This window comes from Xiphophorus maculatus, chromosome 15 (genome assembly GCF_002775205.1).
Source record: "Xiphophorus maculatus strain JP 163 A chromosome 15, X_maculatus-5.0-male, whole genome shotgun sequence".
NCBI classification, from domain to species: domain Eukaryota; kingdom Metazoa; phylum Chordata; class Actinopteri; order Cyprinodontiformes; family Poeciliidae; genus Xiphophorus; species Xiphophorus maculatus.
Window position 1 is genome coordinate 10,001,588 of NC_036457.1, and position 27,475 is coordinate 10,029,062.

Below are 27,475 nucleotides of genomic sequence, written 5' to 3' on the forward strand. Positions count from 1 at the left end.
TTATTCCTTTGGTTTTATAGTAAGCCATTGAAATGTTTCAAGTTTTGTCACTTTACCACACACACTTCATTGTATTTTACTGGCTTTTATGTGACACAAACACAAAGTAATGCAGAATTGTGGTATTAAACATTAAGCACCCAAGAGTTTTCAAGAAGATAAGAAACCTGAAGAGTGTGGCATGCATTTGTGTCCAACTTCCCTGAGTCATTTTTGTGTAGAACCACTTTTAGCTGGATTTACAGCTGAAAGCTTTTTTCCATCCGCATTTGGGCACCAGTATGTAATCGTTTATCTAGTACCAACCCAAATATTTGGAGCTGTAACATGCAAAGTTCAAGGTATCCAAATAAACGTGATGAATGTTCCCTTACGTCCTGTTTTTATTTTTACATTAAAGGTACCAGAGTGAATCAGCAGAGCTGAGGCACTGGCTGCAGTCTGCCCTCGACAGGCTGGAGTTCTGGACAACCCAGTCGGTGACGGTCCCTCAGGAGCTGGAGACGGTCAGAGACCACCTCTCTGCCTTCCTGGTCAGTTAGGTTCTCACATCAACACCAAAAATACAGAGCGCGTTCTGGTTCGTTTAATTAATCTGTTTGAGCTCCGTTTTGGATATTTCTCAACTCTTGCAGGAGTTTTCAAAAGAGGTGGATGCCAAGTCGTCGTTGCGGTCGTCCGTGCTGAGCACAGGAAACCAGCTTCTGCGGCTGAAAAGAGTCGATACTGCTGGCCTGAGGACGGCCATGGGCCAGGTGGACACCCAGTGGGCTGAGCTGCTCACTCGTATCCCGGTAGTGCAAGAGAAACTGCATCAGGTCTGAGAATAGTTTGTGGGTTGATTTCTATACATATTCCATATTAATTACATGTTTTTTTTTTTTGTTTTTTTTTTAATATTTTTGCACTCCTATCAATTTTCACCTTTTGTCTTTTAGTTGCAAATGGAAAAGCTTGCATCAAGACACGCTATCACAGAACTGATGAGCTGGATCACCCTGATGGAGACCATCATAGAGGAAGATCAGGACAAGATAATGGGAGCTGTCGGTTCAGACATGGTCCAGAACTTCTTACAGAAGTACAAGGTACAAAGAGCAACCTGTATTCCTGCCTTCAGTGCTTCAACTGGTTTAGTTCTTTTATCACAATCTCATGATGTCTCATCTTTATCTTGCAGGGTTTTGGAATAGATCTGACCTGTAAGCAGCTGACTGTCGACTTTGTAAACCAGTCGGTGTTGCAGATCAGCAGTCAGGATGTGGAAGGGAAGCGCAGTGACAAGACAGACTTTGCTGAGAAGTTGGGAGCTATGAACAGACGATGGCAGATACTGCAGGGGCTCATCGCTGAAAAGGTAGAGCGACGTTTTTGAATGAGAAGATTATTCTGATCTGGACCTCATATGTCATCTCTAAGTTGTGAAATGCTTTTGGATTGTGTTTTAGATTCAGATATTGGAAGGACTTTTGGAAAGTTGGTTAGAGCATGAGAATGGAGTTCAGGCTTTGAAAACCTGGCTCACGCTTCAGGAGGAGAAGTTAAAGAAGAAACCGCGGATAGAGGATGTAGCATCGGTGCAGAACGCACTCAAAGACTGTCAGGTTGGTGCACTATGCTTCTATTATAGCAAATCTAATGTACTTTTAAAAGGATCCATTTTAGAAACTGATCATTGTAAACAGGAGTGGGAGCAATTAGTGAAAGAAAAAGAGAAGGATGTAGAGAAAGCAGAGGAAAGAGGAAACGCTCTGATCCAGGATAAGAAAGGAGATGCCTGTTCCGTTGTGAAGGAAACCCTTAAAGGACTGAACCAGACCTGGGCTCATTTGGACCACATGGTGAGCTTCTTTTATATTATTTTGTCTCATGTGGTAATTTCCTTAATTTTACCACACATATATAAATTTTGTCATTTTGTTTCATACCAGATTAGTGAGATAAAGGTGAATTTGCGGTCAGTTCTGGAGCAGTGGATTCTGTACCGGCGAGCTTCAGAAGAGATTAATGGTTATCTGATGGAGGGAAGATACTCTGTGTCCAGGCTGCACCTCCTTAATGGGTCTTTAGAGGCAGTGCAGCAGCAGGTGGAAAGTCTAGAGGTGAGGATGGCAGAAATTTCACTGCTCTTTTTGAGTCACCTCTGTTTAAAATAATCTTTTTCTGTGTCTGCATCACAGAATTTGCAAGAGGAGATGGATAAACAGGAGAGCAGTTTGAGAAAGTTTGGCTCCATAACGCACCAGCTGCTGACCGAGAGTCACCCATCTGTGGCTGAAACGCTCAACAGAGCCCTTCAGGATGTTAATTCCAGGTAGTAATTAGAAATATCTACGTGGATCATTTTAAGGCTAAACCATAGTTGACATCAACAACTTTTATTCTCTGTTTAAGGTGGAATCATCTACTTGAGCAGATCTCCGAGCAGCTGAGGAGCAGCAAGTCCTTGCTGGGTCTGTGGCAGCGCTACAGGTCAGCGTACAGTCAGTGTGTCAAGGCGGTCCAGATACAGGAAGAACGTGCAGATCGGCTGCTGAGGAGCACCACCGACAGAGAAATCACAGAGGAGGAGAGCAGCGCCTGGATAAAGGACTGCAACGTAAGTCAGGCAACAACAATACACAATCCAAGTTGTGGACAGAAGGACGCTTGGTTTCAAAAATTTATTGATTGGTGTGCATTTGTTTTCAGCTCTCTTTACTCTGATGCGCCTAAATAAACTCAAGTATCTTACACATGTGTTTAATTTAACCTAAGTATTAATCCAGCTGTTCCACGCAGGCCTCCAGGCTTTGTTAGAGGAAATTAGTGGGTGATGGGGAAAGTTAACATGTCGTTGAAAGGGTTCTGGTTTGTTGAAATAAAAGAAAAAAATGAACTACTGGAAAAGTAACACTGCACAACTGTAAACACACCACACCCAGCATAAAACACAGTGGTGGTACCATCATGCTGTGGGAATACAAGACTGTGGTGGATGTTTCCATTCGAGCTTTTCTAAATATACAACCAGAGATATTTCCCAAAAGTCTGACAGCAAAAGGAAGTTCTACCATATATTAAATCAGGAGGCTTGAAAACTAATTCATGCCACATGAATTAGTTAGTAAAAAATTTGTTTATACAAACAAATTTTTGTTTGTATAAACAAATTTTTGTTTGTATAAACAACAGAAACCATGCATCAATTCCCTCCCACTTCTCAACAATGCACTTTTGTTGGTCTGTAACATAAATTTGTCATATAAAACACTGAATGCATGCTTGTAATGTAGCAAAATGTGAAAAAGTTTCAGGTGTATAAAAAGAGTTTTGCAAAGAAATCAAAGTGTGAGACTAAGACATTTTTCTCTTGCTCACTCGCTCCTCTGTAAGGAATCGGCATTGCGCTCGTCGGAGTCTTGTTGGCTCCCTGCTGCTCTGCACAAAGATTCTACTCCTGCAAATGAAAACCAAATTGCGGCCTGTTCTTTTGCACCGCTTGAATATAAACTCTCTGCCCAGTCGGCACAAAAGCCCTTTCAGAGTGAAGCCTCAAAGAGAAAGACAAGCCTGTGATTTACACTACAGGGACCCTGAGCGTCATGCTGGGTGTGTCGGGGTGTAATGTCACAGTCTTAATTGTTTGAGCAGACTGTCTGAGAGAGGATCACTGATGCAGACCGTTGCTAGACAAAGTGGAAAAGAATTTAATGCTGTTGCAGCGGCTTTTTAAAACTGTCTCTTTGCTGTTTACCAAAATTCGACAGAATATATCATTGTATGTGCTTTTTTGTCATACTTAACTTAAAAATATATATATATATTTGAGTTGTGACATGCTTTTTTCACCAAATTCTTGGAAACTTACACATTAAAACACTCAGTCTTTTATTTTCTAATTATTTTATGACAGGATTGCCTCAAAGACCAAGACTCGGTGCAACAGTCCCTCCAGCAGCTGCAGGCATTAGAGGAGCAGCTGAAGAGCCAAGTTGACGCCTCCTCCTCTGCATCGCTGAAATCTGACCATCTGCAGCTCGCTCATCGCCTGGCAGCGCTAGAGCACGCCCTCAACAGGCAGCAAGAAGTACTGCAGGTCGGTTAGCAGGGATTGTCTGGGGAGTTTATTGACCCCTTATATGTGGGGGTGGGTTAAAAATCTGCTATCTTATTGTTTTTATTCACCATGTGTCGGTCTGTTCATAGTGCGACTCCCAAGCCTGCGAGGGCTTCAGGGAGCAGCTGGACGCATTGATATGTAAGGCGAAAGAGGCGGAGGAGGTGCTGAAGGAGTCTGACCCAGTCGGTTCACCGGACCTCACTGTGGTGCAGACATGCATAGAAAGGCTCAAGGTAAAACATTCCTCTCATAGCTAGAATTTATTCAGTATTTGTCTATATTGTTATGTTATTATTTATTCAGTTTTTTGTTTTTTTTAAATGAACAATGCTTTTCATAGGCACAGCTCCTGAAGCTGAGCAGCCTGTCTCCAGACCTGGAGCGTCTCAATGAGTTGGTGTACCGACTACCAGTCAGTGACAGAGATGTTAAACGGGTTCAGAATCTCAATAGAACCTGGACCGCTCACTCTGCTCACCTCACAGAGAGGTTCAGGTAACCAAAACATTTGATGTCACATTAGTTTTCTTTAGATTTAGAAACATTAAAATTTTTTATACTTCAGCCAAAGATCAGGTTTTCATGCTTCTTTGAGCTTTGTGACTTTTCTGTTGCACTTTTACTGCTTTTTTTGTCCATTACAAGACATGTTTTTTTATTTTTTATTTATTTACTTACCTAATTTTGACTTGGCAGTCATTAAGACATGCAAAACAGACCAGACGGCCAATAACTCGGGTCATGTTTCAGGTATTTGCTTTATATTAGGCCTATGAGAGAAATATCCTTTATTGTCCCTCAGATAGGAAATTAATGTGTAACAGCAAAGTGAAAAGCAAATAGAAGCATTCAGATTCACAGAAAGGTACAAATTAGAATAAGTTGTAGGCTACAGATGACATTTTTATGCTTTGTATTTCTTCTCTTGTCCTCCACTTTCCCTATTTTGCTCTTTGTGATGGCAGTGTTCCTTTACTTCATGATTTTTTTGTTTTGTTTTTTTATATGGTATGGACACTTTTTTGTCTCAAAATAAAGATTTTCTTACCTGTTTAAAGCACACAATGCATAATAGGCTCTCAATGTTAGATGCCAGGAGTGAACATAAAATCTTTTTTTTTAAACTAGGCATTAAAGTCAAATTTTTTAAGATCTCAAAAAAACATCCAACGAACCATTGATGTAGACCACGATAAATGTTTACTGTTTACAAAAGTTGACTGGAAACTAAGTAGAGATAAATGAGAAATGGTTTAACACTCGGTACTATAATTCCCAACAAATTCACAAACTGGTAAAACAAACGGTTAATTTTAATTTAAATATGTTTATTCTTTCTATTGTCTCCAGTAAACTCCAGTCGGTGTTGCTACAGCAGCAGAGTTTCCTCCAGAAATGTGAAGCCTGGATGGATTTCCTCTCTCAGACTGAGCAGAAACTGGCAGCAGAGATTTCAGGAAACTACCAGAGTCTGTTGGAGCAGCAGAGAGACCACGAAGTTAGACATTTCTCCTGAATCTGTTTTCTTCAATATTTTTCTATGTTTGGCACTTATCACTAACAGCATGATAAAAATCAATATACAATTTAAAAGTCAAAGTTGAAAACTGTGTGCATTATTTCTCCTCCCAATATATTTTTAAAACATTCAAGGTGTATAAATACTTTTAGAAGCTGCTGTATGTGTGTATGTATTGTGTGCAGTACTTTAACAATATTCATGAACTTGCAGTTGTTCCAGGCAGAGATGTTCAGCAGACAGCAGATCCTTTACTCCATCATCAGCGACGGCCATCGGCTGCTGGACTTGGGTCAAGTGGATGACAGGTCGATGCCACAAACACTCAGTAATTTTCCACTCATGGAATAAAATCTCACATTACAGTTGTCACTCTTCGTCCTGAAACAGTGACGACTTTAGCGTGAAACTGGCTCTGCTGAGCAACCAGTGGCAGTGTGTGGTGCGGCGGGCTCAGCAGCGGAGAGGCATCATCGACAGTCTGGTGCGACAGTGGCAGAACTACCAGGAGATGTCAGAGAAGCTGCGGCGGTGGCTGCAGGAAGTGACTCGCGATCCAGACGTACATCAGTCAGGAGAACCGGTGGCCCTGCAGGAGGCCCGAAGCCTCCTGGGTCAGATACAAGTACGTCACTGACTGAAGTTGTACTATATTCTTTCAAACGTCTACAGCAGTTTGCATCTTTGAAATACAACAGAAAAGTGCCGTAAATGAACTCCACATAGAAATGCAGATCAGATCTAAACCCTAAGTCTTTATCTTGTCTCCCAACCTTAGAGTCCCTTAGTAAACCTGAACCTGCTCTGCCCTCTGTCTCTGTTCCCACTCCTCCAGCTCAGGGAGCGAGTGCTTCAGAGGCAACAAGGCGTCTACATCCTGACGGTGGAGGCCGGCAGGAGCCTGCTGCTGTCGGCTGACGTCAGGGCGGAGTCCACTCTGCAGACGGAGCTCATGGAGATCCACGACAGGTGGAAGCATTCTCACGACCGCCTAAATGAGCAGAAGAAGGAGCTGCATGCCTTGCTTAAGGTCTGGATTCACAAATTAAAACAATGACGCTTCATTTTGCTTGATAATATGTTTATAAAATATTTGAAAAGATATGCTGTGATACAAAATACCAGTTGTACAGGATACGCAGTCGCAGATGTTGCGAGCTGATCGGTGTATCCAACAAGCTTCAGTGAATCAGTTTATTCAACCGATTTAACAAATGTCATCATTATTTCACAAACTATACCATAAACTAAACTAAACCATAAGTGAAAACGGACCAGGAACAAGAAAAAAATCTTGTATAAACCTGCCCCCTTCTCAATAATTACAACATAATTTTTTATGGCCGAATACATTAAATTAATAATTAAGATACAAACATTATATCATTCTCAGAAGTGTATGAGATTTTTTTTTTCATGAAGTATATTGAATTGATAACTCTTTCAGCTCCTCCTCTAAACTGCTCCATAGGTTTACTCCATTCACCGAAATGCACATTTGTTTTAGTTTGGAGGTGCAGTTACACCTCTGAGATCAACGAGCCTGCCTCTTTTTTTTCTTACTTTTTACTTGAGCTTTGCTCTCCATTTGGTTCAACCATGTGGCTGAGCTGCTGATTTTTAAGCATGGGTTTCATTTGTGGTTGGCTCTCTGTCCATTGTGATAAACTCACATCACTGTGGACAATGATACTGGTGTCCAGCATCTTCCAGCTTGGGAATTTAACTTCCTGTCTTCTAAGAGTAAAAGTTTGTCCAGTGAGAACAACCAATTGTGTCCAAGTGTCAACCATCTGACTCAATGATCCCACTAAATAGGTAAAGCAAGCTATCCAGCAGAAATTATGGAAGAAACTTGTTTATGACTACAAAACTGTGTAGTTTTTCTGCAGCTTTCCAAGTGAAGGGGATCAATATTTATGCCAGTAATGAGTGTATTTAATCTTCTCACTGGAGACGTATAACTAACTAATTAATTGTTTTTAACTGGGATTGTTGATTCAGGTTTTTTGAGCTGAATCTCTAACCATGTTTGTTTAATTCCTCATTTGGACTACTTTAAAAATAGCCACAGACTAATCTATTTGGAGCAGAATTACCTTCTTTTGTTATTTAACTCTCTTAATTCCCCACTTTGTTTGCTACAATAGTCCCGTGTCACTCTTTTCAAGGACACATTTGCTTGCACTGTAGTTTGTTGATGCTGCTGATAAAGTAGCAGGAATAATTCATAACTTCTCTGAGCATCCTGCAGCTTGTGTAGATGTCGGTTTTCTGCTCTAATTCTTGCAGTGTGTGTTTGTGTAGAACTGGGAGCTATGCGAGAAGGGCATCGACGTGTCGCTGGAGAAGCTGCGGGCCTTTAAGAGAAAGCTGTCGGTGGCGCTCCCTGAGCATCATGAGGAACTGCACTCCGAGCAAATCAGGTGCAAGGTGAGGACTTATTTTCTCCTTCTCTCTCAATTAATAATTGCATTTTCTTTTTTCGTCTCTCTTTTTCCTTCAGTAATCACGTGTTGACACACAAACCTTCAGACTCAGACTTGACCTCTTGTTACCTCTGTAATCCGACGTGCCACCTGGACAAACAGATAAACAGACAGGCAGAAAAAAACTTTATCCATCTGTTTGCAATCGTGTGACCTTGCATGTATTTAATCAGAATGCTTTTATTTTTGATTAATGACCTTGCATTTCTGATCCATAACACATTTAAAAGACATTTTTGTATATAAAATATATGTATTTTTTATCTGCTGTTGCAAATTTCTTTCTGTAAAAATCAATGATGTTCGGCTCTTGTTCAGCCGGTGGTCAGTATCTGCAGTCATGTTTGATGCATGGCACGTCCTCAGCTCCTCAGGGGAAGAGGAGGAGGAGGAAGAGTGTGTATGCAGCAGCACATAGCATCAGCTGAGGAGAGAAAGAGAGAGAGAGGGGGCGGGGAGGAAGAAAGGGAGTGATTACGTGAGCAGGAGAGAGAAAGAAAGAGAGAGCATCCCTGGTTCTGTGGGGGTGAATGTGCGCTTCCTTTTGTGCATGTGTTGCGTAATGGAGACATTCTCCAGGTCCACAAATGATTACAGCGCAGCAGAACCGTCACAGTGACGAGGGAGGAGGAGGAGGACGTACAAGGTTTGAAGGCTCTGTTGCTGTGTCCTGCTTTCACAATTGAATGTAGGGATTTTATTTCAACTCAAGGTTAGACGCTGCTGTACAAAAATCTAAATAACTCGTCTGTTTGCTGTTTCGCTGGTTTGACGTTGCTTCTGGTTTCGCTACTGCTGAGACTCTTTGCTTTGGTTGGATTCTGGCTGCTGATGATGGATGAATAAATCCCCAAAACACAGGAAGGTCTCCAGCAACAGCTTTGCTTCTCTGTTTTTCTGCCATGGATTCAGGAGCTGGAGAGCAACGTGGAGGGATGGACTGATGACCTTACTTCCTTGTTCAGGCTGAGGGATTCCTTGGAGGGTCTGGTCAGTTCTGATGATGTCACAGTCTTACAGGAACGCCTGCAGCTGCTGTGGCGTCAGTGGGAGGAAGTTTGCCATCAGGTAGGATGCGCACAACAAACATTTATCTGCCCAGTTAATAAGCTTTTAGTAGCTTTAATTAATTTCTACTTTGCAATGTTCTTAATTAAGTGACTTATTAAGCAAAGTAGAACTAAAACCTTACATAAATGAATGTGTTTTGAGATGGATTTTGAATGAATCAAATGAGAGGGGCGCAATAGTTGTCTGAAAGCTTAGGAGCTTTTACTGCAAAAGTTGAATCACTTAAAGTATCTAAAATCAAAAGAAGTTGTTCAGAAAAGCTAAGAGAATTGAAATAATGTGACTATATTTAACTGATTGTACAAAATAATTCAAATCTGGAAAAAACAGACAAATTTTAATTTCAGTTATCTAAAGGCATTGTTGCAAAGGCAACACAGGAGTGAATTTGTAAAGAAGTCTGCTGAATTTGGTATGAGCATCAGATGGGTCAACACAGTATGATGTTATAAAATGAAGTTGTTTTTAGAAAAAATACATTATATCTTATAAATGCTTCTTTGTTATAATCCATTTTTGGCCAAAGATAACACCTGATAATTAAATAATAACCACCACATGTTTTGTGCACCAAAATCACCATCTCAAACTCTTGTCGTGATTCAAGGGCTTATAGATCTCCTTTTCATCCTCATTAAGGTGAAATAAAATGGCTTTAAGATTGGTATGGTCATAGGGAAGCATATAAAAGTGAAAAGAAAAGGTTCTAAAATTGACCCTTGAGGAACTCCACAATTAACTGTTCAAGAGGAGAAATGTTTCAAGGATTAAACCATTTAACGTTATGAGTTGTCTCACCGTCTGCTGTTCCTGTCTGCCTGCATGGTGTAAAGGTTAAATATATATAAGTCTGAGTTGTTTCAATAGCAAAGGCGATCTATAAGACAAATGTCTTTAACTTCCTCAATTGTGCTCACTGTTAGCTGCTGATTTACATCTAAATTATTTCTGCAGGGAATCCAAATTTTCGCATTTGGTTACATTAAATTGGACTTTTCATCTAGTCCTCTAAATATTGCAAAAAAACTAAATCATATCCAATGGAAAAATTGTAAAAAAAAAAAAAAAAATACATTAAGTTTTTTTCTAACAGTTCTTCAAATAGCGTTGCTGACAATCTAAGGTGCCTCAATGTCTCAATTTCTCTTATCTAAAACGGAGAGCCTTGCTCATAAACTGAATGAAACACTGTTAGCAGTCCAGGCTTTTTCTCTGATAACAATCAACACATTTGCATAATGTATGTTATTAAAGCATCACAATATCAGAGAAGTATTCTCACCCAAAGAGATCCAACATTAATGTGTGAAATAATATCATGGGCATACAGTATAATTGAAAAGTATGTTTAAATATGTTTGGGTTGGTTCCACTCAAACCACTCCTTATTGGAAATAGAAAGTGAGAACAGCTGTTTGCAGACACTGAGCTCAGCTGTCCTGACTTAATCACATTTATTTCCAACACTGCAGGCGTCACAAGATCCAGTAGCTTCACGGGGATGGGCTGTTTGGATTACACTGAACAATGTTTCAAGAATTAAAATTTAAATAAATTATTGCTCCTGTTTCTTTAATCTAAGCATCACGTTACTCTCTAAGAAAGCCAATTCTTTCATTTATATTTTGTCTGTCAAATCATTAATTGGTACTTTCTCTGCCTTTATTTCCTCAGCTTTCCCTGCGCAGGCAGCAGGTGAGCGAGAAGTTGAATGAGTGGGCCATTTTCAATGAGAAGAACAAGGAGCTGTGTGAGTGGCTCACACAGATGGAGAGCAAAGTTTCTCAGAATGGAGACATCAGTATTGAAGAGATGATTGAAAAGCTGCGCAAGGTAATTTCTAAAAATACCCGCTACCCTTTACTTTTGAAATATAATTTATAAAGAGCCCTGAAATGTATTTGTCCTCTTAAAGACCGCTTAAGTTTTTCTTTTTTGTTGCACTTCAGCGTTTTAGATCCTTAAACACATTTTAATATCAGACATAAAAAGCATTTGTTAAGGGAAAAAGCTACTTTAATCAACCCGGTTCTGTGCTAAATTAGTAATTGTCTTCTTTTAAACCGATGAACTGGTGGTGCCGTCACACAAATGCTTTCAAGCCTTGGAGATATCTGGCCTTTAACATCACTGTGGAGGAAATTTGGGCCACTCTTCTTTGCAACATTGCTTTAATTTAGCCCCATTGAAGGATTTTGAGCATAAATTATCCTTCTGTGGTCATCCCACAACTGCTCTGAAATCTTAATTTTATTTTTTTTATTTTTTTTTGTCTTTTAGATGTTGATTTGTTTTGTGTATTGGGTTGTTGTCTCAAGGTCACAAGCTGTCATTTTGCAATCTCTGAACTCTCCCATGAATCAGAGTTTTTGGTCACAAGGGGTTTTTTTATCCTTCTTCACCCCACTTCATGTTGTCGGACAGGTTCTCTCTGGTTTTACAGAGAGAACTTTGGCAGGAAAATGTGCCAAAAACCAAAACAAGAAAAGAAACAGAACTGTACATAACAATGCTTTTCAGAGCATTAAAAGTTACTTGGTGTTTTTTCGTCAGGACTACCAAGAGGAGATCAGCGTCGCTCAGGAAAACAAGCAGCAGCTACAGATGATGGGTGAGCGCTTGGCCAGAGCCAGCCAGGACAGCAAGGCGGCTGAGATCCAGCACAAACTCAGCAAAGTCAGTGAGCGCTGGCAGCACCTGCTGGACCTTATTGCAGCCAGGTGGGTTTACAAGACACGCTCATGCACTTTTCTTGTGTTGGTCAATGAAAATCTAATAATAATAACTTTTTATCAGCTCTTTTAGTTGGGGAAGGGGATGCTTTTCACTCAGTGATTGTGGGATTTTATTTCCCACAATCCTGCTGAGGCATTTCCTTCCACTTCCTTACTGGGGTCACTGGGACATCCACTCTCTTGGGAGAGAACAATGTAACATGATTTCTCAAAGGTTTCTCTTTTGTGACCTTTTTGTCACTTGGCAAGTTTTCTTGGGACTGAAGTTTGGAAAATTGTGTTGCATAAATATTCACTCAACTTGAACTTTTTCATACTTTACGGATGTGTTTTAGTGGGATTGGATGTAATTTTAAAACTGAGATAAAGTAGTTTCAGATTGAAAAAAATATGCATGATATGAAGTTTTGGGGACGATCCATCTGCTGATACCCTAAACAAAATTCTACACAACCAAATTTCTTCAGAAACAGATTTCAGATTGCAATGTAACCAAATGCAGAAAATGTGTAAAATAACTCAGAAGCCCTTAAAAGATTAGAGAATTTGTGTATTTTATGAGTTTAAATCTGTAAGGCATGCGACAGACAGACTCCTCCTCCTGTGTTGTAAAATGACCCGACCCAAACTTTGACTGCAGCTCTCCCAGCTGCTTTCCTCAGCTGTCGCCCTCTGGGGCGACACTGGAGGAAGAAAGAAAGCAGAGGACTGTAGGTGACCTCACACAAGCAGCTGCACTCCCTTTGTCTTTAATATCCTCCATTTGGAGAAAACCATTGCATTCCTGCTTTATGTTTGCAGAAATCCATATTTTTTTCTTTTTTTAAATTTCAGAAAGAAAATCTAGAATTTAGAAGATACAAGAAAATTGTCATTTTCTTGCAAGCATGATTTGTTTTTTAGCAGATATTTTATATTTTAGCTCAGTGTCCACTCTCACAGAGCCTCTACTTACGTTCACATTCAGTCGGTGTGTAGCTTGTGTTTTATATTTCCACACAGTTCAGCTCTGCAGCACATGCTTCTGACCGTACGGCTGTTTTTAGAAACAGCCACACTTGTCACTCTCAGGCACTTACACACTCACACACACACACCCACACATTGGCCTGTTTGGGGTTTTCTTTTTTTTAACCTTGGAGAGCAACAGTTGATAAGTCACACTTTTGTCTCCCCGCCTCTACCTGCTGCCCCAGTTTAGACAAACTCCCATGTGGAGCTTGCAGAACAACAGAGGAGCGTTTGGATATTTACTTCCTAACTTCACTATTGTCTTTGGGAACTTTGCTCCCCCCCATGGTTTTGGATTTTGGGGCAGATAATATGGCAGGATGTCCCAGCGAGGAGGATCTGCCAGAGTGCGACTGCGATGTCAACAGGCAGGAGGATTTTAAGATTTATGAAGGAAACAAAGCTACTTGTTATTGTAATAATTAGAAATAATGTCCTTGACTTTGTTAAACCAATAACTCAGCGCATAGTGGGAAATGTTTGCTTTTCATGTTTATGAGAAAATGGCATCTTTGTCTGACTTCTATCTGATCTGATCTGCTGTTTGTAATGAGGTTTCCCAACCATCTGCAACATGCAAATGAAGGGAAATGTTTTTAAAATTTGACTTATTCAAAGAGTGTTTGAGAATGCGTGAAAAGTTATTTTAAATACCTTTCAATGGTGCTACTGTCACTGCCACATGCCAAGCAGGTTTAGATATTTCGAGAGGTTGTGTGCAGTTGATGCAAATGCAAATAGTAAACAAATGCAAATAGTAAAAAATATTTCATTCAGTCCTGTGTTACCACCAGCGGCATACACCAATTCTTAGAATCTGATTAAGTTTTGGACATTTAGTGGAAAGATGCAGATTATATCTGGTAAAAGTTGCTATGCAGACTTGGCAGGGTTGATGTTTGCTGAACAAACTAGCCTGGCATTAGCAGATCCAAAATAATCACTATAATATTGAGGGCTTTATTTACAGTGAAAAAACTTCCCCAGACATGTATTAACTGCTATATTAATGCAGAAAAGCTCTCTTTGTGGCTTAATTTAGTCCGTTTTTAGTTGTAGTAGTAATCCTATGGACAACATCAATTTGTCCTGATTCACTGGAAATATTCCCGTTTCATTTGCTTTTGGAGTCGTCCATGTTTGACTCTGACTTAATTGCTGAATCTGTTCCTGGATCAGGGTGAAAAAGCTGCGAGAGACCCTGGTGGCGGTGCAGCAGCTTGACAAAAACATGAGCAGCCTCAGATCCTGGCTCTCCCACATCGAGACCGATCTCTCCAGGCCGATTGTCTACGAAACCTGCGACAAGCTGGAGATCCAGAGGAAACTCAACCAACAGCAGGCAAGCAGATTTTAATTTTCTTATTCCGTCTTTTTGTTTGAAGCATTTATGGAAAACTTGATCAGTATGTGGGAATTTGCAGCACTTGTGTGTACACAAATGGACAGAAATATAGTCAAATGGTTTGTATTTTCATTAAGAATAAATTACACCAGGAGCACGTGAGTCAAATGCAGTGGATTAAGTTGAGAGACAGTACGGCACATGACTCATGTTCTGCTGCCAAGATTCTGCTCTAAATCTGGACTTGTCTGTCAGAACCCACTAACCTCCTTCCTCTTTGGGTGTAATGCGTTCACACCAGCCCTGTTTTGTCCAAACTTAATCAAACAAAGTCAATCAAAGTTTGTTTGTCTTGAAAGTCCAGTTCATTTGCTGAGGTGTGGATGTAAGCAAACCAGAAACTGCTCCAAAAGCAGGAAGTGGACTACAGCACATGGCATTCTGGGTAAATAGAACCAAAACAAATGCCAGCTGGAGAAATGGCCTGTAGTCTTTTACCAAACACAAAAGAGAAATCCTACAACCGCTAAAATTTGACACAACACATTTTTGTTTACATTTTGTGAAGAAGGAAGTTGCGCTGGTCTTCTTCAGAGGTTGTTGTGTTGTTTCCTTAAGTGGTTCTTGGTGCAGCGCCACCACAGGTGAAAAGGGGAACAGGTTTTTTAAAATTTGTGCAGTGTGAAAGTGAACCACATCAGCTGAAAATGGAACAAATGTTGCAATTTTGGTCCAAGACTACGGGACTGTCAGGTCAACACGCAGATTGTTCTTCTTTACTCTATAAAGACCTGTTTTTTAGTTTTTCTACTAAAAAATTTATGTGCAGCAAAGCAAAAAAAAAAGTTACATCATATTGCAATCACTTTTTTCTTTTTGTAGGACCTGCAGCGGGACATAGAGAAACACAGCACAAGCGTGGCGTCAGTGTTGAACCTGTGTGAAGTCCTGCTGCACGACTGCGACGCCTGCTCCACAGAAACGGAGTGTGACTCCATCCAGCAGGCGACCAGAGGCCTCGACAGACGCTGGAGGAACATCTGCGCCATGTCCATGGAGAGGAGACTCAAGTAAAATAACCTCCTATGTTTACTTTTCAACATATCCAACATGTTGTCGAAGTGTTTGCTTCCCTCACTCACAGCTCTGCTTTTTGCTTTGCAGGATTGAGGAGACGTGGAGGCTGTGGCAGAAGTTTCTGGATGATTACTCCAGGTTTGAGGATTGGTTAAAGACGTCAGAGAAAACAGCAGCGCTGCCCAACTCTTCTGGTGTTCTTTATACTGTTGCTAAGGAGGAGCTGAAGAAGTTTGAGGTCTGTGCGCTTTTAATATTTATCCCATTGATTTGTCTCATTCTTTAGTAAAAGATCTTACAAATACAGTCAATGCGCCAGTTCATAAAAATGTAAGAGTGTCATGTTACTGCAACTGATTTGATTTGACTGCTGCTTCAGAACATAACTGTGCATTATTTCTTCATTTTCTTTAGGGTGCAGTTAATTCTTTTTTTATTTAAAAGTAAAATTAACCGTTGAAGTCATGGTTTGGAGTAACATCTTAAATTTGTTTTGCACCATGAAAAGCTTTGTGACACATAAGCATCATTACAATGTTAACAGGGACAGTAGCAATACTGCACAATTGGGACATGCAGCACAATTTAAAAAAGAAAATAAAAAACTGAAATAATACTGACAAAAAGCACAGCAAGTTTTATTGTAACAGTTTAGAGAAATACGCTGGGATTTTCTTCAAATCTTTTAATCAAAATAAGGTGGTTTCTTTGTATAAGCAGGTAAAAACAATCTCACATAAATGTAATTAGCACTATAAAAAATTTGAATTTGTAATAAAATCTGACTTAACGCGCTGTAGAAAAACATCACAATATTTCCCCAGTGTTCCAAAGTTAAACACAAAATCTTTTTCACTGCTGTGCTCCGTCCTGCTGCAGATTTACTCATTGCCCACAAGAAAACTTATTTTCAGAACAGAGAAGAGCTATTAAAGCAAATAAATCAATTTCTATAGAATATTTTAGTATTTCATTCATTTGTTATACATTTTTGCTATGCACATTTTGCTTTATTTAGCTTTAACTGTTTTATTTTGTATCTTTTTCTCCTTTAGCAAAGCCTTCTTGCATTATATGAACTTTAAATCCTAACCTCTCTGTTTTAATTAGTTTTGTTACAATGTTTTTCTATGTTTAGTACTTTTGACATTCGTTATATGTGCAAATGGAAATCAAGTTGAATTGTTTGTCATTGATGTGTGTGGGTTTTTTTCATACAGGCGTTCCAGCGCCAGGTGCAGGAATGTCTGACCCAGCTGGAGCTCATCAACAAGCAGTACCGTCGCCTGGCCCGGGAGAACCGCACAGACTCCTCCCACCGTCTCAGAGAAATGGTGCATGATGGGAATAGACGATGGGATAACTTGCAGAAAAGAGTGGCTGCCATCCTTCGCAGACTTAAGGTAGCAGCCTCCTGCCTGCTGGCTAATTTCTTTCTCATTTAGAACCAAAAAATTACAAAAATAATTCAGAAAAATATTTGAAGTTAAAGTGTAAATATGATAAAGATAAAGTGATTTGTCACTGAATTTGTTTGTGCAGCATTTCATCAGCCAGCGGGAGGAGTTTGAGACGGCGCGGGACAGCATCCTGGTGTGGCTCACTGAGATGGACCTCCAGTTGACCAACATCGAGCATTTCTCCGAGTGTGACGTTCAAGCCAAAATCAAACAGCTCAGAGTAAGAATGAAACATCATTCAGTGCTCATCGAATTCCTCCATCCTTATGTTTAACTATATACTCATATCTATTCGCATGATTATTATTAACAGATGATTATGTGTGCGTGTGCAGGCGTTCCAGCAAGAGATCTATCTGAACACGGCGAAGATCGAGCTGGTGTTTCGGCAGGGCGAAGCGCTCATCGAGAAGAGCGAACCTCTGGACGCCGCCGTCATTGAGGAGGAACTGGAGGAGCTGCAGAGATACTGCCAGGAAGTGTTTGGACGAGTGGACCGATATTACAAGAAGCTTACGAGACTTCCTGTAAGTGAATAGAGAAAATCATTTAGAGCAGCAGCTTATTTTACAGCGCCTTGCAAATGTATCCTTACCTCTAGAAGTCTTCCAAGTTTTGTCTTGTTACGAAAACATCAATGTACTTTGTTAGGAATTTATTTTATGCTCTTTAGTGTTGAACTGGAAGTTTGATAAATGTCCCTCAAAATCCCTGTGGGTTAAATAAATTATGCTTTTTTATTTAAAGCTCAAGAAAATTTAATTCAATTTGCTAGGATGTACACAAACGTTGGCAATGTTTTCTTTCCTATTTTTCAAAGTAGGAGGTTTTGCCCAACTGAGTGTTCCTGTCACTATTATCTTTTGCTTTAGTTATTTATATATATATAATATGAGTTTTTTTGTGTTGACTTAATGAGATGTGAAAGACTGTTGGTTTTAGTATTTTTTTTCTGTTTCTAAAAAAAACCTGAAAACTAGTACATTTCATTTTTTTATGCACTATTTTGTTAATGTTATATTAAGTGTGCCAATAGGTGCATATGTTCAACAAGAATTAGTTATTGTATTATTTGTTTGATTGGCTCTAATACAAATACTTTGAAAAAATAATAATTTATATACATTTATAATTTTTTTTTTTTTTAGAACCTCTGTTTTTATGCATAAAATCCCTTTAAAACTGGATGGGTTCTGCTTTTTCACTGACTCCTTCTAGCTGGCGGATGATGAGCTCGACGGCTCAGACAGAGAGCTGGACGTGGAGGAAAGCGGAGACCTCTCTGATCTGCAGTGGGGCGAGTCGCCCGTCCCACGCCCGTCGAGCCGACCAGCCTCGGGCACGGCGGCGCCGATCCGGGCGGACCGCTCCGGCCGAGACACGCCGGCCAGCGTGGACTCCATCCCGCTAGAGTGGGACCACGACTACGACCTCAGCAGAGACCTGGAGAGCCCCGGAGGGCGGGGAAATGCGGAGCGGAGCCGAGGCCGCCCGGAGGAGGATGAATATCTGAGGACAAGCAGCACGGTGCTGTCAGGTTGGTCCAACTAACGACTGAATTGATGTTTTTATTTCACTTGGGGCTGGGCAATAAATCAGTTCTATTGATTAATCAAATTTTTGTTTTTTGAAGGCTTAGTTTTTGGAAAATCTGGATTTTCTTATATCAATGCACTCCTTGTGTTTCCATAATTCAGAGTTCAGAGCCGAGGCGACTGTCTTGTTTTCCAACTTCTATTTATTTTTTACTTTGAATTCAGGTCATTTCTATGATGGAATATTTGGGCCAAGATTTATTTATCTTAATAATGAGAATAAAGTCATAATATTACAAGAATGCAGTCATGATATTAAAAGAATAAATTTGTAATATCAGGAGTATAAAGTAATACATTTTATGAGAACTTCAGCACAAGAAAGTAGCAAAAAATTAAAACGAGGAATGTTGAGCATCTTGTGTTTAATGGATAAGGAAATACTTCATATTTAAACACTTAATATCAAAATATTATCTGTATCAGGACTGATAACGATTGAGGAAATGACTATTCTGAAGAAACAGCCTGGGCCTAATATGCCGTCATGCTACTCACAGAATGAATGATTGAAAGAACAGCCACTTTTTTCTGTCGTAATTTTTTTAGAAAATAACTCAAGAAAAAAACATCTATTTAAATAAAATCTGGTAAAAAAAAAAATGAAGATTTTATTTTTAAGCCATATCACCCAACCATAAAGTTACTGTGTTGTGAATCAGTTTTTAAAAAATGATAAAATCAGAGAGAACATCCAAAAAAAAAAAAGTGTGGCAACTTGTAGCATTTTGTTGCATTCAGAGATTTCCGTCATAAGCAGAGTTTGTTGTGTCTCTATTCCCAGATGTAGTTATCCCAGAGAGCCCAGAGGCCTATATAAAACTGACAGAGAACACTTTGAAATCCTCCTCCGGTATGAAACGGCATGTGCTTGGCCAGCATGCTGTCATTTACAGCTAAAACTGTAAAATATGTTATCTAACTGATGCTTACTACCACCCTTCCTCCATCATCTTGAATCATCTTTAACTGCAAGCATTGCAAACTGTTGTGATGCATGCACACAACAGTGCACGCATGCTTAGTGATGCATGCACACAACAGTGCACGCATCACTAAGCATAGTAACTGATGCTTACTACCACCCTTCTTCCATCTTGAATCATCTTTAACTGCACGCATCACAAACTGTTGCTTTCTCACATCACACAGTTTAATTAAAGAGGAACGTCATTTCAGTGATAACTTACCAATTCGCTCCATGCCGTACTAACTGCATGCCATTTTATTGCATCAGCAGCATGCAAACAAAAGCTGTCAGAAATATCTTCCTAGCTATCTTAACAGCTGCCTGTGTTTCCTGGTGCAGGTGAGCCTGGACAGCTGGAGGCCAGTCTGCGACAGCTGGACCAGGCTCTGGATGCAGGGCGATACCACCTGCAGCAGAGAGAGGCGTCCGCCAGCCGCTCCAGCCCAGACATGGACTCCACATACATGGGCTACGTAAGTCCAATGTGTCCCCTGGACAGAACTGCCTGTAGACATGACTCTGGTCCTAAAATTGATAAATTGCAACGTTCATAGAGGTGCTTGAAATCCTTGAAAAGGCTTCAATTTCAGTTCGATTTGGAAACTGCAATAAAGTGCAATTTAACGTTTGATTTAAAGCCTAAATATTTTTATTAATAAATGATACACACACTTTTTGTTTCATTGTCTAAAGTTCAATCGGACTAAACTTTTCTTGTCTTTGGTCAGTTAGAATTATCAAAATAATTTGCTAAATGCCAGAAAATTTAGCAAGAACAATTTTTAGTATATTTTTTTTTACGTTCTGTGTATATTGTGTATAAGCATTTTTATTTGAGCAGGAAGGATTTTAACATAATTGTATTGTTTCAATAATTACGAATATTCATTATTCCTGATTTCTCAATGACCTGTATAATTAAAATAAGTTATTTTATAAGTTATTGAAATTGGCTGATTTTTTTTTTGTTAAATTAGTGTTTTATTTTGTTGTATAAGGTGTGTTTGAGAGAGACATTTCAAAACATAAAATTTTATGTTAGTTTACATTGTCAATGCTGTAGGATACCATAACAAGACACTAATAACAGTAACGAATAACATCATATAATCGTGAATTGAAGCTGTCTTCTTTAGTTCATTTGTATTGTTTTGTGAATTTTGTGGCGCTGGAACAGTTTGAAAACTTACATTAAAAATGCTTGAAAACTGCTTTAATTTTTTTGTTGGAAAAGCTTACAAACCCTGAATTGAATGATGATTTTCACAGATGCGTCTGATGGGGGAGTGTCGCGGCAGCATCGACGCCGTGAAAAGAGCAGAAGGAGAGCTGACTGAGGACGAGGACGACATGCCAGGACTCACCAACCCGACCAGCACAGAGACGCAAAGCACAGGTCCGTCTCTTCTCCCTCTCTGAACGTTTCACGTTGGGCTCTTATGCTCCTCCCTAAACGTCTCTCTTGCCCCTCTAGGCGTGATTGAACGCTGGGAGCTGATCCAGGCTCAGTCGCTGAGCGAGAAGCACAGACAGAAACAGAACCTGCAGCAGTGGCAGCAGCTGATCTCAGATCTGCAGACCATGCGGGCCTGGCTGGGTCAGTCAGAGGCAGAGCTAAACCGACTGCGTGGACTGGACGTCAGCACCAACATCCACACCATCCAGCAGAGGATCAAGAAGCTCAAGGTGTGTGTCTGATTGATAGACTCAAAAGAGCAAAGTAGAATCTTCTATGATCTAAAAATAGACACATTTCATCTGTGAGTTGGTTAACTGGAAGCTGAAGAAGATTATTGAACTTTGTAATAAAACCCTGATCCTCATTTCTTAGCAACTAATACTGTTGCAGAATTTTTTATGGTCAAACCCCTCTATAAATAATACGATGCTCTACATGCTTTTACAATCTGCTCTCTCTTCCAAGCAGGACCTGCAGAAAGGCGTGGATGCTCACAAGTCAGAGGTTCTCTCCATAAACCTGAGCAGTGCAGACTTCCTCCAGTCGGAGCCCGACTCGGAGGAGGCCTGGGAACTGAGGGACCGGCTGAAGGAGATGAACTCACGCTGGGATCGGCTCAGCGCCTCGCTCGAAGACTGGAGAGAGGAGCTGCAGAGGGCGCTGATGCAGTGCCAGGTAAAGACGAGATGGAGTTGAAGAGATTCCTACAAGTCTATTAAAAAATGCATTTTTTTATCTGCTGGAGATAAATAAAAGAAATATGATTTCATTCAAAACAAATGCCATCTTTAGGAGTTCCACGAGACGAGCCACGGTCTGCTGCTGTGGTTGGAGAACATCGACCGCAGGAGGAACGAGGTGGTGCCCGTCTCTCAGAACGCTGATTATGAAACATTACGATGTCATCACAAAACACTGATGGTATGCATTTCATGAAGATACGATCATAAAAGCTGAGAGGATATATTTTGTTTTCATGTAATCAAATAATCAAGACATTTGCCTGAAAAAGTATATACCTCATACACTACAAAAACAAAATCTTACCAAGTACTTTTGGTCTAGTTCCTAGTGCAAATATCTTTTCTCTTATTTCAAGTGTACTAACTTACAAGTAGCTTTTTAGCATGCCATAGGAGCTTGTTTTAAATAAATAATTCCTTAAAATTAATGAAAAAGTACTTGTTCCACTGGCAGAAAAATTAACTTATAACATGGGGAAAATGTCTTGTTATAAGTGAAATAATTACTTCCAAGGTAGTCTGTCTTATTTCAAGTGTACTGAGATATTTGCAATAGGAACTAGACTGCTTGGTAAGATTTTGTTTTTGCAGTGTAAAATGTAACTTGTTGACTTCTGTTTTATTTTTCCGCAGCAAATCAAATGTGAGCTGCTGGACTCGCAGCAGAAAGCTTCTTTCCTCCAGGAGCTCTCCGCTCAGCTGCTGGTCAACACCAGGCCGCCGACGCTGCAGAAGCCGGATCAGAACCAGCCCCAGAGCAGCGAGTGTCTGGAGGCCCGGGAAAAGGTCCATGTCATCTGGAACCGGCTGAGACTCCTGCAGAGGGAGGTCAGCTCCGACCTGGAGCTGCTGGAGAAGAGACTGGAGGTCACAGAGGTTCAGCAGGTCAGCGGATGCTCGATGCTGTGGTGTTTTTGCTTTGATTTGTGGTTTTTATCTAATTTTTAAAGTGCCTTGTTGCTAATTTTCAGGATTACCTGTCAGGACCTTCTAGAAAATCCCAAATCCGAGGATCTGCTAGTCCCAGAGCAGACAAGGTCGTTCAGAGGCGAAAACAATCGGTAACTTTCCTCGCTTTCCTCATCCCCTTCTGAATGCTGCACATCTCATTTTGCTCCCAAAATAGATACTTTTATCGATCCTACCCTCTTGTATGTTTATGAATACCAGAGGTTTCTCTACTTTGCAAATGCTCCGCTAAAACATCCATCGTAATGCATCCCGCCCACCTGCTTTTTTTATGAGACGTTTTTGCTGCCCAGCATCATATTGTTCAGCCAAAAATTACAAGAAAAACTGGCTTTTCAATTTCAGTGATGACTAATTTTAGAAAGTATGGTTTTGATGTCAGTAATTGTAACTAGTTTATTTAAAGTGATTTTACTCTCATGAGAAGCCAGATTTCTTGGTTCAGAAATCCAATCACCGTCATTGAAAACATTGCTGCTCTTTGGTTACTGATGATTCTTTCCCTTAGCGATGTTATGGCTCTTTTTATGTTGTGTTTTCCTCTCATCTGAGGCTTTGACTTTTTTTGCCCTTGACTGAAACATTCTTTTCTTTCTTTTACACCCTCCCTGCTCATTGCGTGGTACAGCCTCGAAGCAAAAGTAGTCAGGCCCACCCAGGACACGCTGAGAGCGGCCCGCGCCACAGGTACCTCTCTCCTGGACTCTAGAAACTTGGGACGATAATGGGACCGAAGCTTACACCCACTTTTTTAAAACAAAAAAATAATTAAAAACTAAATATTTTGAGACAAATTAAATAAAAAGTATTAATGGTTTATTTTACAAATAATTTTAATTAGTAGTTTCTTTTATTCAATGCTTTCAGTGTTCCATGATCCTCCTCACATCTAGAGACCAGTTTGTCAGCTCTTAAATGAGTAGGGACTTGCCTACATCAGGCGACTTCCTTTCTCCTTTAAATCTTTTGTTTCACTGCTTTGCTGCTTTTGAATTAGCATCATGAAATAATACCCTGTCATTCCTTGTAGTATCCTCCTCCCCCACTAGATGGCACTACCTCAGCCTCAGTGTTCCTCTTCATCTCCAGCATTGTTTTTCTCTCCCCTGTTTCCTTCCCGGTTCAGTCTCTTCATAGCGTTCCAGCAGGATGTGGAGCTTTAACTCCTGCCGGGTTTCCTGCAGCGTTTACTCCCACTCTCTCCTCCGTTTCCTCTTCAGAGCTCACCAAACCTCTGACTCTCGACATTTCTGACCTGTGCTGCCTTGCAAAAACATTCCCTTGAACTTTCACCACTGTTTGTTGCATTACAACCACAAACTTCAATGTTTTGTATTCGGACAAAGTCTTCCAAACACATGAAAATCCAAAAAGTGGGTCATGCATTTGGAATCAACTCCCTGTAGTTTGATAAATCTAAATAAATACCTCGGAGTTTTATTAGTGAATAAACAGCATCATGAAGACCAATGAACAGAGCAAGAGTAAGATTGGCAAGAAGTTTAAAGTTGGGTTAGATTATGAATCTGAACATCTCCTTTTAATAAGTGAAGTGACATAATCCGTTGGGAAAACATTAAATCTGGTTTTTATGGAAGGGTGATAAGAAGAAAGTCACTATTTACTAAAAGTGAATGACATTTTCTTTGCAGTTTGGCAAAAAGCCTTACATGAAACCCAACAAATACGCAGACGTCAAAAGCATCCAGACCGACTTTGTGTGCCAGAAAAATAACGCTCAACATCACCCTGAACAGTCCATCTGCACAGCGCAACATGGTGGTGGCAGCATCATGCAGTGGGGATGTTTTGCTTAGCTACACAGAGTAGTTGGGGAAAATTATCAAACTAAATTCAGGGCAAACCTGGAACAAAGCCACTAGAAGAATAGTTTTGATCATGTGTGTCAAACTCGAGGCTCGCAGGCCAAATCTGGTCCGCTATAGCCATTTCTGTGGCCCTTTAGACTCCAGAGAAATTCAGAAATGGAACTTCAAGATAGCAGTTGTGTGCTTCGATATTTTATCAGTCAAATCAAATCACTTGATCATTTGGATCAAATGATTCATTGTGTTACAACATCCAGACTAAAACCCAAAATGGAGCAGATAGAGTGACTGAGGTTGAAGTATTTTACAAAGATGAATAAACAAAGAATCCAGTCTCAAGCTGTGCAAATCTGGTGGAAACATACACAAGACTTGCAGCTGCACAGAAAGATGCTTAGGACTCATTTTTGAGATTGTCAGAATTATGCATAATTCTGTGTTGATCTGTCTCATCAATACTCAATAAAAAACAGTGACGTTTGTGGTAGTAAAACATGACAAAACATGGAAAAAAGTTTGAGTATGAATAACTTTGCAAGGCACTGACTCAGCCTTAAGCTGGTCTTACCATAAATGCTGTAATGTTTTCTACTATTCCCACCTATTCATGTATATGTTACACACAAATGTTTCGCAGCCTCTAATTATTTGGAACAGGATGTGTGGCCTGAAAATATAAATGCGCACATGCCTCCTTACAGCTGCAGTGTTGTAAGGAGGAAGCCGAAATGAAATTGGCTGCACGGGAGGCGGCTGGAGGGATGTGAGTGTTTGACCCTCATTCAGGCTCTGTGAGGATGAGTGCCTGGGAGAACATAATGTTCCTCCCCTTGAAACTTGGCTCCAACTGTGGAAATCTCCAGAGAGGTTTTTGGCATTACTCCTTTTTTTCTGTTTGGAATGATATGTGGCATTGAACTCTCACATAGTCGGCTCTAAAGCCAAAGATTACCCGTCCCCTCCCACACCCCCCCCAGAGACGAAGAGCCCACTATCTCTAAGCGCTCTCTCTGTTGTGGTGGTGTCTGTTGTATGAAGTGGCTTCAAGAAAATTATTAATACCACTTGAATGTTTCACATTTTACCTACTTTTGATCACAAACTTATGGGATTTTATTGGGATTTGATGTGATAAACAAAAAGAAGTGCGTATAAAATCTTTTCTAAATAAAATTGTAAGTTTTTGGAGAATATTTGAGTTCTCTATTCTCTGCTTTACTTTGACATTCCTAATAAAGTCCCATGCCACCAATTAAAAAAAAAAAATTCTTTACTAATGTGTAATTTAATCTTGTCATCCTAACATGGATAAATTAACTTTTTCCCGTTGAAGAAAAGCATTATCACAGCATGATGGTGCCACCACCACCTAGTTTTTTTTAACATAAGCTATTAAGTTTTGATTTTGGTATCATCTGATCAGAAAACATTCTTCTTCCACGCGTTTCCTGTCTCTCCAACGTGATCTGGGGAAAATCTACACCATTTGTTCATTCAGTTCCAATAAACCACACGAACACAAAAATGTCGGGTGGTATGAATAGTTTTGGATGTGACTGTGGATGTGTATGTATTTAGGAAATGTTTGCGGCTATTTTTGATTCTCCCACCCATTTTCAGAGTGAAGATTTTGAGCTAAAATTATTTAACTTTAGGAGAAAACCACGTCTCACTTTTGTTTGGGTCTTCCTGCAGCCGGAGCAGATCGCCAGGCGCCGCTGGCTGCGTTTCCTCCCGTTCTGACCTTACAGACGGCGTCCCTTCTCAGTCCTCCTCCTCCTCAAACTACCAGTCCTTCCTGCTGCGGGTCTTCAGGGCCGCGCTCCCCGTCCAGCTGCTCCTGCTGCTCCTCATCGGCCTGGCCTGTCTCGTTCCCATGACGGAGGAGGACTACAGCTGCCACCATGCCAACAACTTCGCCCGCTCCTTCCATCCGATGCTGCGCTACACCAACGGGCCTCCACCCATATGAGGAGCAGCACATTACATCTACCTACTTCTTTGCCAAGGACTCCTCTGAATGTTTTCCTCTTCACTTTGTGCCCTCAAGCAGCAAACTCTTCAACCTGCATTATGAAGTATTTCTCTCATTGACGTTGCACACTCCCTCACCCCTTTAAAGAAGCGGACCTTCATCTGGACAATGCTCTTCTGTAGTCCAAATATTTCTTTGTTTTTACTTAAATATGTATATCTTTTTTAAAGAAACGTGTGAAGTCATTTAAACAAACAAAGCACTATTTATATAATCTATGTTGGGAGCCAAAGTCAGCCGTGCTTTTTGTCCATGATACCCAGTGCTGCTAGTATTTATTTAGTGTCCAATCAGCCAGTAGCTGATTAAGCTAAAGCCTCGAGTGTGGGATATCAGCACCTGTAAATTGTAGAGTAGCCTTCCAGTTTGAGTAGCAATCATTCAGTCTCTTGGTGTGAAAAGTTTCATTCCAAAATGTTGTGTTCGAAAATCTTCACAGACATGAAAGGAAAAAAATTACAAAACTGACTGAAACAGCACAGAAACCCCTCTGAAGACTGGGTTGTAGCGTAGTATTTTTCTTTAAAAATAACCTGCCTGACTCTGAAAATGAAGGTTTAACATAAAAAAGTAAAGACTTTTTTAAAGCACTGTAAAAATTGTACTGCACTGAAGCCCTCCAGTAAAGCTAAGGCTCGCATCCGTTTTCTTAATTATGAAAGCTGATAAAAAATTACAGATTTGCTTTCTTAATTTAAAAAAAATGAATCACTTACTTTGTAAATTGTTTGAAATGCCTTTAAACAAAGGCAGTTTTTCAAAATGTTTTTGTTTGAGCATGCACTTGAAGGTTTCCTGTGTTCAAGAAAGCCAAACAATCACTGGTAGTGTTTTAGTAGATGGCTGTGGTATGATAAAAGCGTGCTTTGTAATAACCGTCTAATTATCCAAGAAACACTGCGTTGTTTAAACTAATTCTGTAAAGAAAAAAAAATAAAATAAGAAAATGGTTATTTATGTATGTACAGTTTGCTAATTCAGGAAGATTACTCTTTTTTGCAAATAAAACATGAAGTATTTACTTTTGTGGTTTCCTGGACCTGATTTGTTGCATATATTTAAAAAA

At 40.1% G+C, this 27,475-nt stretch overlaps 1 protein-coding gene across 9 annotated transcripts in view; it reads left to right on the top strand.

The window, feature by feature from the left end:
• Positions 1–27,430, top strand: part of LOC102226915 (nesprin-1-like) — a 145,690-nt gene extending 118,260 nt beyond the window's left edge. For 7 of the 9 annotated variants that reach the window (XM_023347782.1, XM_023347786.1, XM_023347784.1 and 4 more), the window contains 37 exons: positions 401–533; positions 636–818; positions 939–1,088; positions 1,181–1,357; positions 1,449–1,604; positions 1,686–1,841; positions 1,932–2,102; positions 2,181–2,314; positions 2,395–2,599; positions 3,896–4,078; positions 4,189–4,335; positions 4,443–4,597; positions 5,453–5,600; positions 5,835–5,929; positions 6,012–6,246; positions 6,457–6,651; positions 7,929–8,054; positions 9,023–9,178; positions 10,856–11,014; positions 11,735–11,901; positions 14,107–14,269; positions 15,155–15,342; positions 15,437–15,587; positions 16,570–16,752; positions 16,892–17,029; positions 17,145–17,336; positions 18,028–18,346; positions 19,189–19,257; positions 19,714–19,847; positions 20,644–20,770; positions 20,849–21,060; positions 21,302–21,508; positions 21,626–21,754; positions 22,210–22,461; positions 22,548–22,637; positions 23,174–23,232; positions 26,070–27,430. In XM_023347782.1, coding sequence (XP_023203550.1) covers positions 401–533; positions 636–818; positions 939–1,088; positions 1,181–1,357; positions 1,449–1,604; positions 1,686–1,841; positions 1,932–2,102; positions 2,181–2,314; positions 2,395–2,599; positions 3,896–4,078; positions 4,189–4,335; positions 4,443–4,597; positions 5,453–5,600; positions 5,835–5,929; positions 6,012–6,246; positions 6,457–6,651; positions 7,929–8,054; positions 9,023–9,178; positions 10,856–11,014; positions 11,735–11,901; positions 14,107–14,269; positions 15,155–15,342; positions 15,437–15,587; positions 16,570–16,752; positions 16,892–17,029; positions 17,145–17,336; positions 18,028–18,346; positions 19,189–19,257; positions 19,714–19,847; positions 20,644–20,770; positions 20,849–21,060; positions 21,302–21,508; positions 21,626–21,754; positions 22,210–22,461; positions 22,548–22,637; positions 23,174–23,232; positions 26,070–26,346 — 6,121 coding nt within the window. In that variant the 3' untranslated portion in view covers positions 26,347–27,430. The remainder of the gene's footprint in view (positions 1–400; positions 534–635; positions 819–938; positions 1,089–1,180; positions 1,358–1,448; positions 1,605–1,685; positions 1,842–1,931; positions 2,103–2,180; positions 2,315–2,394; positions 2,600–3,895; positions 4,079–4,188; positions 4,336–4,442; positions 4,598–5,452; positions 5,601–5,834; positions 5,930–6,011; positions 6,247–6,456; positions 6,652–7,928; positions 8,055–9,022; positions 9,179–10,855; positions 11,015–11,734; positions 11,902–14,106; positions 14,270–15,154; positions 15,343–15,436; positions 15,588–16,569; positions 16,753–16,891; positions 17,030–17,144; positions 17,337–18,027; positions 18,347–19,188; positions 19,258–19,713; positions 19,848–20,643; positions 20,771–20,848; positions 21,061–21,301; positions 21,509–21,625; positions 21,755–22,209; positions 22,462–22,547; positions 22,638–23,173; positions 23,233–26,069) is intronic. The other 2 variants (XM_023347788.1, XM_023347785.1) reach the window with 2 other exon arrangements.
• The last annotated feature ends 45 nt before the right edge of the window (positions 27,431–27,475 follow it).